Source organism: Geotrypetes seraphini, chromosome 6 (genome assembly GCF_902459505.1).
Source record: "Geotrypetes seraphini chromosome 6, aGeoSer1.1, whole genome shotgun sequence".
NCBI lineage: Eukaryota > Metazoa > Chordata > Amphibia > Gymnophiona > Dermophiidae > Geotrypetes > Geotrypetes seraphini.
This window is the reverse complement of record NC_047089.1, coordinates 64,116,146-64,133,820: the sequence shown is the minus strand read 5'-3', so window position 1 is coordinate 64,133,820 and position 17,675 is coordinate 64,116,146. Positions and strand designations below refer to the sequence as shown.

Here is a 17,675-nt window from a genome sequence, read left to right as displayed (position 1 = left end):
GAAACATATGTACTCGTACATTTCCTGTTGCATAGTCTGTCCATGCATAGTACAGCGCTTGGTCTTTTGTTGTGTTGACGCTCCATTGCAAGATCGCACCATCGGAGAACAACGTGCAGTAGTGCGCTTTCTTTGGGCAAAGGGAATGAAACCTGTGGAAATTCACCGTTGGATATTGACTCAGTATGGACAAAATCAACAAAAGATTTATGAATGGGTAAAAAGGTTTAAAGCAGGAAGAACAGGTGTAACCGATGAAGGTCGTTCTGGTCACCCATAAACATCACGCACACAAGAGCACATTGACAGGGCGGATGCCTTGATTAGAGAAGACTGACGGATAGCAGTGTCTCAATTGGCTGCAAATTTGGATACAGTATAATCTCGGTGTAACGGACTTCAAGGGACCTGGAAAAACAGTCCATTATATCCAGAGTTGCATTTAAAAAAAAACTTTATTTAGGTCAACTTGACACAACGTTCAATCAATGAACAACAGTCACTGCACAACCATATCAGCAACATCAAGAATAAAACTCAGCAAAACATTGGTATGGCACGAAATGATTGCAAAACCAGAACACTAAAAGATGTTCTAAAGCATTATGTCGTACTGTACTGGAAAGAAAAATACTCTGTCATTTTCTTCTGGGCTGCATTTTGATACTATATCACCGGCATGCTATGCGCCTTGTAGGCAGAGCCTGCATGTCTGTTATAGCCGAAGAAAAGCGGCACTGGGGACCAAATTGGTTGTCCGTTATATCCGAGTCCGCTATATGCAATGATTTTCTGTATGTTTATAATGGCGCACGACCAGGACCAGCGGACCTCATCCACTATAGACGAGGTTCCATTATAAGCGAGTCTGTTATAACGAGATTATACTGTATCAGCTATGGGTCTGCATTTGCCATAATGGATGATGACTTGGGATATAGGAAAGTCTGCACATGATGGGTTCCCAAACAGCTTACTGGTCTGCACAAGCAATAGTGTGTGGAGGTTGTGACCTAGTTCCTTCTCCTTCTAGCTGCACATGTTTCTCTTCACAAAGTCATGGGTAGTGGTTTCTACATGCAGCCCATGGCTGACCTGAAAGCCTTCCCTCTGATATCAGAGGGAAGACTTTTGGGTCAGCCGTGGGCTGTGTGTAGGAGCCACTGCCCATGGCTATGTGAAGAGAAACACCAGCTGGAAGGAGGAGAAGAGGGAGCTGGAAAGAACAGGTAAAAATACCCATGGGAGGGCGGCATGAACTTGGGACACAGAATGGAGGGAGGGAGAGGGGCACTTTGGGACATAAGAGAGAGGAGGTGAGTTGGGACATGGAAGGGAGGGAGCACAAACTTTGGACAAAGGATGGAAGTCAGGAAGAAAGGAGGGAGGGAACATGAACTTGGGACATAGAATGAAGGGAGGGATGGAAGCATAAACTCGGGACAGGATGGAAGAATGGAGGGAGTGAGGGAAAACGATGCTGAAGTGGGGGAGGGAAGAGAAAGGGAAAATTGTTGGGCATGGGTATTTGAGAGGGAAAGAGACGGTGCACATTGGGAAATGAAAGAAGAGACTTGTTGGGTATAGGGAGGGAGAGAGAATTATTGGACATGGTGGTGGGAGACAAGTGAGGTAGAGATGCATGGGGAAGAGAGAGATGAGAGGGAGAAATGATGGATGTGGTGGAGAGGGAACAGTGGGACAGATGGAAAGCGATGCAAGAGGGGCTTCACATGATCCAAGTTACATATAAATTCAACTTAAGAATGGTTTTAAAAATGGAACTCATTCTTAACCCAGGGACTGCCTGTACTATGACCAAATATGCATGCGCAAATCTGTGTGCTTTGCCTATTTGCACATGCAACTTGATTAACAAACCAATCAGTGTCGGTAACTGCCAATTAATAAGCAATTATTGACACTAATTGGAATATATGTGCACAAATTTCTAAGCATATTCTATAAAGCGGTGCATGTAAATTCTGCGCAAATCTCAAAAAGGGCGTGGCCAGGGGAGGAGCACAAGCTGGTCAAGGGCATTCCTAAAAGTTAGGCACACTGTTAAGAACATAAGAACAGCCTTACTGGGTCAGACCAACAGTCCATCAAGCCCAGTAGCCCGTTCTCATAGTGGCCAATCCAGGACACTAGTACCGGCCAAAACCCAAAGAGTAGCAACATTCCATGCTACCGATCCAGAGCAAGCAGTGGCTTGCCCCATGTCTTTCTCAATAGCAAACTATGATAAGAACATAAGAATAGTATTACTGGGTCAGAACAACAGTCCATCAAGCCTGATCCGTGCACAACTTAGGGCAGGCATTTAGGCCTGGTTTTCATTGGCATAAATGGCTGGCCTAAATGTTAGTCATGCAGATGGGTGCTACGCATATTCTATAAACCATGCCTAACCCTGAAGGCAGTTTATAGAATAACACTAAGCACAGATTTTTATTTTTTTTGCAACTTATATAGAATTTGATTCAGTGTTTAAGTGTATGTACTAAGTATGCGGAGAGGAGAAGAGTCTCGAGTTGTTGGGTTCACATAGAAGTTATGATTGACTGAAAGGGTGTGTGTGTGTGATGGTGATGATGGTGGAGTGCATGAGTAGTGATCTATGTTCCCTCTAAGTGGAGCACATGAGCAATCACTCATACATTCTACATGCGTCGCTCATAGATTTTACATGGTCGTTCACAAAAATATTTTGAAAAATTATTAGTTTTTAGAACTTTGTTGCTCATATGAGAAAAAATTTGCAGGCACCTGGACAATCCTTGGAGCATTGGTAGGGATGTGTAGGATGTGTTCTGAGTAAGGGGGCATGGGGGCATAAAGAGGTAGGTAAGCATATGTTTCTGTACATGCACTTGGGGAGACTGGGTGGGTGACTGTATGGGCACACACATAGGAAGATGGGATATGTGCATGTATACACAGGTGGTAGGAGTTTGTGTATGAATGTGTGTGTATGAGTGAGTGTGTACATTTCTCCCTCCGAATCCACAGTTTCAACATCCGCAGATTTGGTTATTTGTGATTTTTTTTTGGGGGGGGGGCGATTTTAATTTTTTTCACCTATTTTTAAGTCTTACCTGGTGGTCTAGCGGGATTTCGGGGCAGGAGCGATCTTCCTACACTCCAGCCCCGTGCAGATCACTCATAGAAAATGGATGCGGGGAGTTCCCGTCGTAGTCTCGAGAGACTTCGGGAGCTCACGGCAGCCATTTCCTATGAGTGATCTGCACGGGGCAGGAGCGTAGGAAGATCGCTCCTGCCCCGAAAAACCACTAGACCACTAGGTAAGATCCAGGAAGGCGGGAGGAAGGCAGGGGTGGGTCAGAGCTGGCCGAGAAGTTATTCATGGTTTTTCACACTTCGCGGTCCAGCTCTGCATCTAACCCTCGTCGATACGGAGGGAGAAGTGTATATGAAAGTGAGGAAAGGGTCTGAGTACTTAGATGTAATGGTTTGTGTGAGCATACAGGTGGTGGAGGTGAGTATGACCTTTGAATATTGACCATTAAGGGCCTCTTCTATCAAACTGCACTAGCAGTTTGTAGCACGGTGAGCCACGCTGCTCCCAACCCTCATAGAGTTCCTAAGAGCGTTGAGAGCAGCGTGGGCCATTCAGTGCAGCTCTCTGCACTAAAAACTGCTAGTGCAGTTTGATAGAAGAGGCCTTAAGTCTTTTTGTAGGAAATTAAAAACCTATTTTTAATAGTTGTTGTTAGGTGCCATTGACTTGTGCTCAAGTCCTAACGACTTGCTGAATTGCGGATCTAAAAAGAAATCAGTTTTTGTATTAGTCCGGAAATTGCTCACGTCCTAGCGATCTCTTTTTTGCAGATCTAAAAAGAGACTGCTAGGACTCGAGCAATTTTGATAGCTATTAATGAATTATTTTGAAGAATAATTTGTCTTTCTAGAAATGTCTAGCAGAATCTTGTTGCATTCCCATGAAACCGATTTTATGGTCATTTGAAAAATATAAGTACATTTGTATTTGTATTTTTTTCTCATTTAGTCTATGTGGAGAGAAGGTTCAGATATTTGTTGCAGAGACCACAGATGTCTAGAACCTGGTAATCATCCTGTTCAATGAACAATCCAAGAAGAGAGGCTTTAGAGAGTTTGGAGCTGTTTCTGGAGCCCTAAAATAGTTGCATGTATCTATAAGAGAGAAATGGTTTCTGGAGGCTCCAGAAAGGGGTATGCTTAGGTGTGAGTGAGTGAAGCTTTCCAGAATGCCAGAGAATTGCTCGATTCCTCAGTCACTGAGCAGTAGAAAGATGGAACTTGAGTTGTTAGAAAATGTCTGGGACTTCTGCAGGTCTGTGATTTTGGTCTGTACTGTGTTTCCATCATATTTTTGTTGGCTTCTGGCGGTTACAGATTAAGGAGTCAGTGAAGGCTGAGGAGGCCTAATGCCCCTGGGTTTGGTGGACATGACAACAGGGCTGTATTAACCACCCATGGGGCCATGGAAAACTTTTGTTGATTGATCAAACCTCTATCTAGCAATGCCCTTTCTCCCTACCGGTTGGTTCAGCAATGCAGTTTACCTTGCTTCCCAGGAATATAAAGTAGCATAAAGGCGCAGAACCATCAGTGGCATGGACTGATGGCAGCTTCTCACCTTTGTCACTTTTTATCCCTAGGAAGCAGCTGCACTGAGGGTGGCCCATTAGTAAATGCGGCCCTGCACGACAGCGTGGGGAGCTGTGGAGCAGGAGTGAGAGGTAAGGAAGATCCATCACTGAGGAAGGAATGATCACTGAATGGGAAGCAGAGTGGTAGAGAGATTTAGCATGAGAGGGAGACAAAGAGGCATTATGTATATAGTATGAATAAGAGAAGGTTCCCTGTGTGCATGCATGGCACCAACCAGCCCCCTCCTCATGCTACTGGCCCTTGACTTTCTGCCTTTCCCTCTAGAGCAGTGGTCTCAAACTCAAACCCTTTGCAGGGCCACATTCTGGATTTGTCGGTACTTGGAGGGCCTCAGTTAATGTCTTATTAAAGAAATGACATGAGGTGAAACTCTTTATAGTTTATAAATCTTTCCTTTTGGCTAAGTCTTAATAATAATAATAATGTCATTTATAGCTAAAGAGACGTATGATCAAAAAACTGTTTTATTTTACTTTTGTGATTATGATAAACATACCGAGGGCCTCAAAATAGGATCTGGCGGGCCGCATGTGGCCCCGGGCCACTAGTTTGAGACCACTGCTCTAGAGGGAAATGGGGAAATCTGCAGTAAGCACAGGTCACAAGAACCTGACAATAAACCAAAAGAATAAAACAGATTTTATGCTGCTTTTAAAAAACAAAAGTAGCAGCAGATTTTTCAAGTCCGCCTTACTAATGGCTTATGTACTTTTCTTTTAGGAAATTATTCAAATCTTTTTTAAAATTTGCTAAGCTAACTGCTTTACCACATTCTCGGGGGCCAGGTTTCTCCCTTCCCATGAAATTGCTAGAATTTGGAGTTCTGAATGTAAGATGAGAAGATCTGACAAAAGCAAGATAATTATGCTAGAAATGAGAAATGAAGCCCAAGTAAACCAAATTAAAATTAGAAAGTGTCTCTGCGCTCTATTGTACTTCTATTGGGTTGAATCTGTCTATATGCTCTCTGATTTTCTCTCTCCCTTTCTCTCTCTGTTCATCCACCCTTCAGATGAGTATTCTGTTGACAACATCTCATGAGACACCTACTAAGCCACGATAGAGGTTTTTACCGCAGCCCGGAGTTCAAAGCGGCAAATTCTATAAGAAGCGCCCAAATGTTAGGTGCCGAAATAGGCACTGTTCAGCGCAATTCAAGTAAAATTGGGTGCTGTTTAGTGAATCACGCTGAGCGGCACCTATTTTGGAGGCTTAAGAGCAGCAATTCTGTAACAAGGTGCCTAACACGAAGCCACGCCCATGCCTAACATGCATAGCGCCTATTTTCTTTGAAGACCGCCTAAATTTTTAGAGGTGCCTTGTTACAGAATCGCTCTTTCTTGATAGGCGCCAAAGATTCAATTATTGCTGATTAAAAAGCTTAATTGAGCTTGTTATTCTAATCTAATCTAATCCTTAGGTTTGTATACCGTATCATCTCCATGTTCGTAGAGCTCGACGTGGTTTACAGTAGGAGAAATAGGAAGGAACTACAACAGAGGGTTAGAGGTAGAAGTGTGAAGAAAATTTAGAGGACTTGGGATGCCAGGGGAAGGATAGTTTTAATTTGTGGGAGGATCTGGTGGTATTAGGGTTTGAGGAATTCCAAGAAAGAGGGATAAAGGGAGGGAGGATACCATATAGGATTTTGAAAGTTAAACAGGCGCATTTATAGTGGACCCTGGCGATTATCGGAAGCCAGTGGAACTTGGCCAGGAGCGGGGAGACATGGTCAAATTTACTTTTAGCGAAGATGAGCTTGGCCGCGGCATTCTGAATCCGTTGGAGTCTGTGGAGGTTTTTCTTAGTTAGGCTTAAGTAGATAGAGTTGCAATAGTCCAATCTGGAGAGGATGATGGATTGGACAAGGAGGGTAAAATGTTCAATTTAGATAGGCGCTTATCTAGTTGGGCGCCATCAAAATAGGTGCCTAACATTAGGCGCCGGTTACAGAATTTGGGCCTAAATGCTCCGACGCTCATAGAATTCCTATAAGTGGTAGGGCAGTATTAGAGCATTTAGCGCCTGGGCTGTGGTAGAAACCTCTATTGTGGTTTAAGAAAAGGGATTGGGACTTGCATGCCATCTTTTCCGTATCTGTCCCAGTGGGCTCACAATCTGTCTAATGTACCTGGGGCAGTGGAGGATTAAGTGACTTGCTCAGGGTCACAAGGAGCAATGCAGGGTTTGAACAAGAGGGCCACAGTATAGGCCTTTAAATTAAACTGAAGGTACAAGTAGTTTTACATCAAAAGATATGCAAAATCATGAATAAATTATAGGTTGGAAGAACATGACTTTCAAAATATACTCTTAATACTTTAAAAATGCAGGCAACAGATTCCCTTTAAAAGTATGAGAAGACTTCCTTAACCCCTGAAGAGGTTACATTAGAGTTCACTGTTGGTTCACTTGTGAAAGCTTTTTTTTAGGGAGCCATGATAATTGGAAAGTTTAAGAGAGCCCTTGTGGTTAATGAACATCCTCCTTTTTCATTATCACCCTTGCTAGAAGATGGAAAAATTATCATTCTAAAAGCTGTAGTTTCTAAAAGCTGCATCCAATCAGCTTAAACTAATTACTTTTCCTACATCAAGTTTTCATTCTTGGAAATCTAAAAACAGCACGTCTGCGTGTTCCTGAGGTTTGACTAGCAAACTTTCTCATGAACGGGTACTTCGTACTATCTGAGACCTTTTTTGATAGACTTGGAAAGACAGATCCTTGCAGAGGTGTTCTGGAAGTATTTTATACCCCTTTTACTTTTGCTAGTTCGCCACAGGAGACAGGTGTTACATTATAAGCCCCTTCAGGGTCATGGTTCATAGTAAATATTGCTTTAATAAGGGTTGTCCAGGTAATATCATGCCCAGAACAAATATGGCAAGCATGACGTTTTTCCAAGTTTGAAATCGTGTTCATGCTTATTGAAGGAACTTCATCACTGTCATAGTCTTCAGGTTGCTTACAAAAGCTGATGCTTGGGTCTTTATTAGGTATTTTCAGGAACTGTTCTGCTCAGTTGCAACACCACTTAGCAAAACTGTTGCTTGCAGTCCCTGGTGGCAGCTCTCATTAGTTGGTAGCTGTGGATAAAGAAACCAGCAAGGAACGCTTTAACTGGATCCATTTGTCATGAGAATCCCAGTTTTCAATGTGTTATCGGAATAGATACACAAATTGCAAGAACACCAAGTTCTGTATAACTGTGAGCGTCAGCGTTCTGTAAGGAAAGGAAAGGTGCAGTAGGAAAAGAGAAAGTTGAATAAAATACTGTGGGGCTGAGAAGAGGGGTAAGAGGAGCTCATAACATCAACTATCTGAATGTTTATTTTGTTGCTGGATAGGCTAACATATCCCCCCTTTTACTAAACCGTAATAGCAGCTATTAGCACAAGGAGCTGCTATGATAGTCGGGAGCAGCGCGGAGCATTCAGCGCGGCTCCCTACGCTAATAACTGCTATCACGGTTTAGTAAAAGCGGTGTGAATAATGTTTTTTTCAAATTTGCATTATAATTATGATATAACATGCACTTTTAGTAAGATTCACAAATCTATAGGTATACATCATCTTTAGAATAGGAAATAAGTGTGCTACCAGTCCACGAATGAGGGGGGAGAAGACCTTTGTCCAAACCTTTCTTAAAACCAGCTACGCTATCTGCTGAGTATATTTGATTTTAAAGCAGATTTTTAAAGCAGATTTGGGAGCAAATATTTGGGAGTATGGATTTCCTCTAAATTACAGGCATTATACAGATTAAATTATTATTTAAGGGCCCCTTTTATCAAGCTGCGCTAGAGGTTCTTAGCATGGGTCGGCGATGTAAGTGCTCCGGTGCTCATAGGAATTCTGTGAACATCGGAGTTTTTAACACAGCGGCCAGCAATAAACAAATCTATATATAATACAATGTCTGCCATGCTTTGTTTGCCATGCTCTGCTTGTCTATATAAGACTATGTTTGCCATGCTAAGCTGCCATCCTGTTTTGTCACACAATGCTCGTCATTCTATGTCACACCATACCATGTTTGTCATGTTATGTTTTACCATGCTTTGTTATGTGTGTAAACTTGTAACCCGTTTTGAGCTATCCTGGGAGGGCTGGATATAAAACCAAATAACGCGGTTTGATTAAAACAGGTCTAAGTTAGGGAGAAGTTAAACTCTTATAAACACCTGGTTAGAGAGAATTAGTACTGTCAAAATGCCTCTGTTCTCTAGAATTTTGTTACTTTACCTATTCACACTTGCAGTTTTTTCTTTTTTGAAATGGAAAAATCTGTTACTTAAATTTATTTGGAAAAAAAAAAAAAAGCTTATATAAGATTACATAGCATTTATTACTTTAAGGGAAGATGACGTTTTCGGTTTACCTAATTTCCAATTTTATTACCAATGTGCATAGTTGCAGGCTTTTTCTAAGTGGGGTAGGCCTGATTCTTCTGTGCATTTGTTAGATTTGAAAGAGTTTCTAGTGCATTCTGTTCTTATTGTGAAAGGTCACTTTGGGAAGCCACAAAACTTAGAGACTTGAAGAAAGCACAGATATTTATTAGCATACATATACGACTCCTGAGCTCCAAGCTGGGTTCAGAAGTCCTGAACACAGGAAGTTACAGAGATATTTATACATTCTTCTGGCTATACAACTGAATTCTAGAAAAAACTTTTCACGTGTTACTTTTCTTAACAATCATTGGTGCTAAGCTCACACTAGCAGGTCATTAGCAGGTCACTTATCTAAGCCCTGCAGTCTTTCTGTTACATGTCCAAGAGGGCGGAATACAATATCATGTATGCTGAGATAGCCATAAGAAGTTAGAATGTCCAAGCTAACACCTAGTGGAGGCATGAGATAAGTTAGGTCTGCAGCTAAACATAATTCAGCATTTTATTAAAGAGAAAACTTAATTCAACACTTAGGAAAACCAGTCCCAGACTCCTTCAATTGTACTTCTTTATATAAATGAGTGGAAAAAAGTTTCTGATGTAAATGCTTTAAGAGTTTAGGAAAACACAATGCTTATTTCTGGGATACATTGAAATAATACAGTATGTTCCCAGATAGTGAATTTGTTAGACCTTAATGTGCCTCCAAGCAGAGATAGCTCAAGAAATAACAGCAGCCTGAGCCAACTTGTTTTGGTGGCACTCCCTGTCCATCACATTGCTTCCAGCACACTCTCCCTCCTCCCCCTCCCCATAGATTCAGCATTTATCCCCCCCTCCCTGGTTCAGTCTCTTTTCCCCCATCCTCTGTCCTCCCCCCCACTCCCTGTGGGTCCCTCAGCTGCATCCTGTCCACAAGAAATTGCATCAGAGGAGGCAGTATGTGGCAGCTAGGGAAAACTTGGGGGCTGGCCAAAGGCAGCCTGTCAGGCTGCTGTTGCCACCGGCAACCAACATAAATTTTACAGGATCATGGGGAATGAAGGAAGGGGAGAGACCAGACTAGTGGAAGGGGGAAGAGAAGAAAAGTTCTTAACTTGTAGACCAGATGAGGTTAGAAGGTGGTGTTTTGGCACCCTTATTTGCTGGCACCCTGGGCCAGAATCTTTCCCGGTCCAGTAGTTAAACCAACCCTTTTAGAAGGGGGTGCCTAGTTAAAGTACCACTTAAGGTTCCTATTTAAGTGAATGGGTTCGATATTTAGTCAGGCACCAGCATTGAATATCTGAGTTTCTGGATCCAGCTGATGCATACACATATGAGTTACCACATAAAGAAAGGACTGACTTTTATGCGATCCTATTTATGCAGTTAAACTGACTAGTTAAGTGCTGACTCCATTCCTGGAATGCCCCTAAAATAGCTGATTTTGAGTTCAACACTAACCAGTTATTTTCAGTGGTGCCAACCAGTTAAGCTCCACTGAAAATGACCGATTAGCCCCAAACAGGCGATTTAACTGACCAGGAGCTGTTTTTGTATCGACCCAAATATTATTAAGAAGGCGCCTACTTGTCTTTATAAAACGATTGCCTAAATGACAGGAATGTACATGCTTGCTCTGCTCAATCTATGCCGTCATTTCAAAGCACGGATCTTTGCATCAGAATTTTATACGCATACGTGGCCACGTCTTGCATTAAATGACTAAAGTACTCCAAAGTGGGCACAGTCTTAATGTGATCCCTTGTAAAATTGCCCTCTAAAAGCTATGAATCAAAGAAGAGCCTCACATACGAATAGGCAATTCAAAGATCTCTTTGCTAAAAAGGGGGCTTCTATTCTTCAACAACCTTTTTTCACATAAGACAGATTTTATGCAAATGTCAGTAGGGAGGAAAGAAATATAGAAACACAGATAAGACCATATGGCCCATCCATAACATCTGCTATCTCTTCCTCCCCCTAAGAGATCACACATGCCTTCCCATGCTTTCTTGACTTCAGGGAGTGTGTGGCGCAGTGCTTAAAGCTACAGCCTCAGCACCCTGGGGTTGTGGATTCAAACCCATGCTGCTCCTTGTGACCCTGGGCAAGTCACTTAATCCCCCCATTGCCCCAGGTACATTAGCTAGATTGTGAGTCCACTGGGACAGACAGGAAAAAATGCTTGAGTGCCTGAATAAATTAATGTAAACCATTCTGAGCTCTCCTGGAAGAATGGTATAGAAAATTGAATAAATAAAATTTAAAAAAAATAAGATACAGTCCTTGTCTCTACCACATCCACCAGGAGGTTGTTCTACACATTAGAGAATGACACAGGGACAAATTTTTCCACGTCCCTGCGGGAACTCATTTCCTGTCCCGGCGAGTTCTTTTCCTGTCCCTGCAAGCTTCGGCCTCATCTGCACAAGCCTCAAACACTTTAAAATCACAAGTGTTCGAGGCTTGTGCTGTTAGGGCCGAGCTTACTGGAATGGGACAGGGACAGCGACAGAACTCGCGGGGACGGGACGGGGAAATTGAGTTCCTGCGGGGACGGGGACAAATTTGGCCCCGTGTCATTCCCTGCTACACATCTACCATTGTGTTACTGTCAATGAGAGGAGGAGCGCAATGCAAATGCACAGAGCACCTCTTTGTAAATTATCAGCCATTTTCTAAACAGATTTTCTTTTTTTTATAGTTTTCGTGAGGCCACAGAGGAAATTGGACTTGGTAGACCCGCAGTTCACAATTCGGAGAAAAATGGAGCAAATGAGAGAAGAGAAAGAGCTCGTAGACCAGCTTCGTGAGGTACTGTTCATAGTTGAGTCCAGTTGCTCTTGTATTCCTATCAACAGTTTGAATATCCAATTGAGTAAAAAAAAAAAAAAAAAAAAGAGAACCAAGTGTTGCGGATTCCCCACAGGCATCCTTTTCCAAGCAATATTTTGGACTCTTTTTAACGAAGCCGCGTTAGCAGTTTAATGCTCGTAATAGCGCACGCTAAACCGCCAGATGCGCTAGCCGCTGCTGCCTCCTCTTGAGCAGGCGGTAGTCTTTCGGATAGCACGTGATTAAAAGTCGTGCGCGATAAAGCCGTTAACGCGGCTTCATAAAAGGAGCCCTTTGGGTTCACTGTGGGCTTTTCACTGCACCTCCTTTCTAGAAAGTATTTCCTTTTCTCTTTCTATATCAGCTACTGCATACTGCCATTGAGATACAACATTTGAGGTTTTATCCACTCGTATTAGCAAAGTTGATAAATAGAGTTAGTTGTGATACAAGACCAATTATTTACTTGATATACCAGTTTGAAATAGAAATGTGTTGATAAATTGTAATCAGACCCTTCCTTTTTGGTTTAAGTGTCTTCATTGAATTTTATAAAATACAATAATTCAACACAACAATTTATCTGATGACATTTAAGCCTTTCCCTCCTCCTCCTCCTCCAACAAAATTGTAAAAGTAGACGAATTGGGAGTACAAACCAGAAAGACAAGTCAATTAGCATATATTCTACTATAGTCATCTAAAAGAGCCCAAACCCTCTTAAAATATCGAACTGAACATCGCCTAACACTAGTTGTTTCTTCATATTTATGCGTAAGACAGACTCCCGCCCGCCATGCAGGAAAAGAAAGAACTGTACTATTTTTCCATTCTGATAAAACATGTTGAATTTCTAGACCCATAAGAACATCAAATAATTTGGCCTTATATTTTTTAACTAAATGCGATAAGATAGTAGAACGCAAAATGACAATTTCATAAGTCAGCTCTGTACAGAACATAAGAATTGCCACTGCTGGGTCAGACCAGTGGTCTATCTTGCCCAGCAGTCCGCTCACGCGGCGGCCCTTAGGTCAAAGACCAGTTCTCTAAATGAGTCCAGCCTCACCTGCGTACGTTCCAACTTTGTCTTGAATCCCTGGAGGGTGTTTTCCCCTATAACAGACTCCGGAAGAGCGTTCCAGTTATCTACCACTCTCTAGGTGAAGAAGAACTTCCTTACGTTTGTACGGAATCTATCCCCTTTCAGCTTTAGGGAGTGCCCTCTCGTTCTCCCTACCTTGGAGAGGGTGAACAATCTGTCTTTATCTACTAAGGCTATTCCCTTCAGTATCTTGAATGTTTCAATCATGTCCCCTCTCAGATTTCTTGCACTTGTTGCCAAACTTCATCCCAAAACATTTTAACAGCATGGCATCCAAACAACATATGATAAAATGTGCCTGCATCAGATTTACAAGTCCAGCATAAATTAGATCCAAGTGCTGACAGTCTGGAGACTCTATAAGGTGTCCAATATGCTCAGTGAGCAAAACAGAATAAAGATTGTGTTAATGATGCTGACAGAGAAGGTCCTTCACAGCTTATACCTTAAGTAGACAATTCAAAGACCTCGGTGGTACTGCTGTGTGTATTAGGTGTTCACACACAGACTAATGGCACCCAGATCGTCATCAGTCTTTTTATTTTTAGTATTTAAGTATACTTTATGTTTTCTTCTATATTTAAACTTTATTTAATAAATTATTTAAAGTTAATACTCGACCTACCTTTCTCCAGATAGCTGTCAATATAACGTCATCGATTTCCATTTGGAAATCATGTTCCCACAACTGCTGCAGAGTAATACATGCATTTAATCTCTTAAATTTAACTTTTCGATAAACTGACGAGGCTCTTTTTGATTGCCTAATGAGACCTACACAAAAATTCTGTAAGCCCACATCCCTGGTATTTATCAGATCTTTGCAACAACTTTGCCAAACAATGTTTTAACTGCAACCATTAAAAAATTGTGCAGCAGGTAAATGATAATCAGACCTTTCCTGTAGTTCAGATATTCACTATGGATGGGATTCATGAAATCATTGTCATTGTAAAGGAGCATGTCTTCTCACTGGAGGGCATGTTGAAGGTAGCAAAGAGTTGACTGAAATACTTGATGGAAGCCTCTTTCTAGAACTAACTAATATTTTACAAGCCAAGCGTTTAGTATAGTGACCAGATAGAGGTTTCTGAGCAGAAGGAAAGAGAGCCCTGCTCAGTCAGACTTCCTGATTGTGCTTCTGTTGCTTTGTGTAACATCATCTCACTTGAGATGCCTACAGTCTTAGCAATCTTGCACACTTTCACTCGGCAGCCTTCCATAATGATATTTTCAATCATATCCTTCATGGTGACCTTAACTGGGCTTCTGGAGCGCGCTTCATCTTTTGTGCATGCACGGCCACATTTAAACACATTTATCCAGAAATAAATAGTCTTCAACACTGGTGCAGAGACCCATGAATTTCATCCAATTCAGCTTTGATCTGCACGGCAGTCCATTTGTTCAAATAAAAATATTTTAGGACTGCACAGAACTCGTTTTTTATTTTTCCATTTTTGTGTTAAATGTGAATGTAGTTGATTCAAATGGCTGTCAAACGTTAACTATGCGTTGCATCTGGCTGAAACTTTATCACAGGTGGTTTGAAGAATGAAGCTAGCCGACAGTGATGCCACTTAATGGACTGTCAAATAGTGGTAAGGAAACCGGTATATGCAAAATCAGTTATTTTAATGAGTATGAGTATGAGCATTAAAATAACTGATTTTGCATATACCGGTTTCCTTACCACTATTTGACATACTGATATTTGATTCCGGTAAAATATTACTTATTAAAACAGCCATATTTTTGGAGACTTAATGGACTGTGGCACCATCTCATGGAAATTTACCAAACTTTTCAAACAACCCTCGTGCTGTATGATTCAGGTATGAAGTCCTGAAGGTATATACTTTTTTCTGTTGAAGAATCCAACATTAGAGGTGTGTCCAGCCCTGGCCCTAATTACCAACTATTGGAATTACTATTAAAACTGATTCCAGCCCATCCTGATCTGTCTTTGTCATTTTTAGGACACAGCCCGCAGAAGTCTGCCCAGCATTGTCCTTACTTCCTCACCTCTGGATTTGCCTTCTAAGCACCACTCTTGCCCATAAATGTAGTTATGCTCTGAATCCAAGTTTCCAAGTTTATTTAAAAATTTGATCAAACGCCTATCAAATACTAAGCATTTTACAAAAGTAAGAATAAAGGGGAAGGACAAATTAAAAACAAAATAATATTCAAATACGAAAAACATATATGTGCTTACCCCAAGCATCTTTGAATTTCATCACTGTGTTTGTTTCCACCACCTCCATCAGAAAGATATTCCAGGCATCCATAAGAACATAAGAAAAGCCTTACGGGGTTAGACCAATGGTCCATCAAGCTCAGTAGCCTGTTCTCATGGTGGCCAATCCAGGTCCCTAGTACCTGGCCAAAACCCAAGGAGTAGCATTTGTGCTTTTGGGGCTATATTCCCACGGTGTCATCTCAGTGGTGAAGTGGGCATTTCCTTCGGAGTGTGGCAGTGCTATCAGACATGAAATTGGTCTCCTCTCTGTGTCATTGGGGCCCTCCTTAGCCCCTTGAAGAAGTCAGTGCCCTTGTGGCACATGACCAAAGGGCGTGTCCAAAGAGGAACCCCTTAGAGTACTTTTTGCCTCTTGGGAACCCCTTAGAGTACCAGTGGAACAGTGAGAAACAGGAGGTAGAATATTCTAGGCTTAAGGTATGTTGTGAATTTATTTCTTTATAATGGGTAAACAGAAAGCTAAGATCTGTGTCTGTAAGTTTATATTGGGCCCAATGGATCGTCATGCAGCTATTTCAGGTGTAGTATTTATGCCTAGAAGTCAATGAGTTTCTCCACTGGAAGTCTCTCGACCCTCCAGATTGTACTCCTCCTCCTCCTTTAAGTTCTTGTGACTTGAGGCCTATGGGATTAGGCTTCTTTTCTAGTTCTGCCATCTAGGTGAGGCCTCAGACAATTTCTAATTTGAATTTTATTAAATTGCTTACTGTGTTACAATCTAAATAAATTCAACCTGTCTTCAGTGACTAATGTGGCTGGCAAATCGCAGGAAAATTACCTTGAAAGATTTGTGGCTTTTGAATCAATGGATGGGGTGGCATGTTACAATCTGTTATTTCAAAGACTCAGAATTTTTCACCGGAAGTAGTTGATAAACCAGTTAATGTGGATTTAGATTTGAATATATTGGAAAAGCTTTTGCAAGTTGTTGAAACACAGGCTTCTGCTTTTCAAGCTGTTTTTTCCTCAGCAATTAAGAATTCTTGTAATTTGCACCTGATATTGAAGTCCATGGAGAATGCATGTCCCTCCCCTGCTCCCACAGAAAATGCCCCGTGGGTTTGTGGACCCTCAATACTTCCCCAGAGCCTTCTGGCTTCCCTTCAACCTCCCTAAGCTCACCTCCAGATTTAGGAGGCAGGAGCAATGCCCACATCTTCCTGCCTTTGCATCACCATCTTGAAATACAGTTAGTTTATTTGATATATCGCATACCGCATTTCTTAACTATTGTAGTCAAATCAAGGCAGTTTACAAAGTTAAAAACAATGGGTACAAGATTTTTAAAAAAGAAGAAAAAAACAGACAGGGGAAAGACTGATACTGTAAACAAACTGGGATAAAAAGATATTCAGGGAAAGGATGAGTTACAATATTTTTAAAGAAAAGGGGAAATTAATAAAACAAAGGAAAAACACAAGAGGTTAAGGGAATAAAGCTGCTCTTGTTTTGATTATTCTAGGATAGGAAGCGTCTTTAAGGATTCAAAGTCAAAAATAGTGAGACTATCAAATAAAGGAATCATTGCATTATCTGGTAGACTACTTGGTCAGTCTCCAGATTAGGTAATGATTTCCTTTCTTGGCAGTCTGAACTCCCATAATGCATCTCGATATACTGCGTGAGGTTAGATTCCGTGATTTTCCAAGATGGCAGCGCAGAGGCAGGAATCAGTAAGCATTACTTCTGGTGAGTGACTGGAGAGGCAGTAGGGAAAAAGGTAATCTGATTGCATCCTCTTGTGGATTCACAAGCCCTGGGGAAATGGTGGTTGATGAATAGGGAGAGCATTTCTGGGTTTGCCACTTCGCAATGATAGAGTCCTGATATTGCCAAGGAGATGCCTTTGCCCAAGAAGGCGAGGTTTTCTTCCAGTTGGGAGAGCTTCAGCACTTGCAGGTCAGTCTTGGCACTGGTACAGTACAAGATAGGGCCAACGTATGTATTAAGTATACAGTGTGGTTGCCGGAGGCAGCAACTTCTGGGGGGAGGGGTGGTGCAGCAAAGAGCAGATGCAGTCAAAGCAAACTTTTAGATTTTGATAGCCATACAAACCATTCAAAAACCATCAGAACATACTTTTATTCACATGCTTTTATTCTGCTAATTTATTCACAAGGAGGATTGGCACTTTTCACACAGTCTATGTTCTTGGTTAAATGGCCATTTACCTGGGTAAATTGTATTTTTGAAATATCCATGTAAGGGGGTAATTTTTTTAAAGGATTTTCCAAGTATGAACCCTTTTTATGTGCATAAAAGGCCTCTTAATCTAATCTAATCTAATCTTCATTTTATATACCGAATCTACTCCCTAAGGAGCTCGACTTGGTTTACAGTTCGTTAAAAAATGAAACATAACAAATAAAAACTGTGGGATAAAAACAGAAATTGGTTACATTAGATCAGT

At 41.5% G+C, this 17,675-nt stretch overlaps 1 protein-coding gene across 3 annotated transcripts in view; it reads left to right on the top strand.

The window, feature by feature from the left end:
- The window catches only part of LRCH1 (leucine rich repeats and calponin homology domain containing 1), a 372,824-nt gene that overhangs the window by 320,480 nt on the left and 34,669 nt on the right, over nt 1-17,675 (top strand). For 2 of the 3 annotated variants that reach the window (XM_033949848.1, XM_033949846.1), the window contains 2 exons: nt 4,668-4,748; nt 11,767-11,876. In XM_033949848.1, coding sequence (XP_033805739.1) covers nt 4,668-4,748; nt 11,767-11,876 — 191 coding nt within the window. The remainder of the gene's footprint in view (nt 1-4,667; nt 4,749-11,766; nt 11,877-17,675) is intronic. The other variant, XM_033949847.1, reaches the window with a different exon arrangement.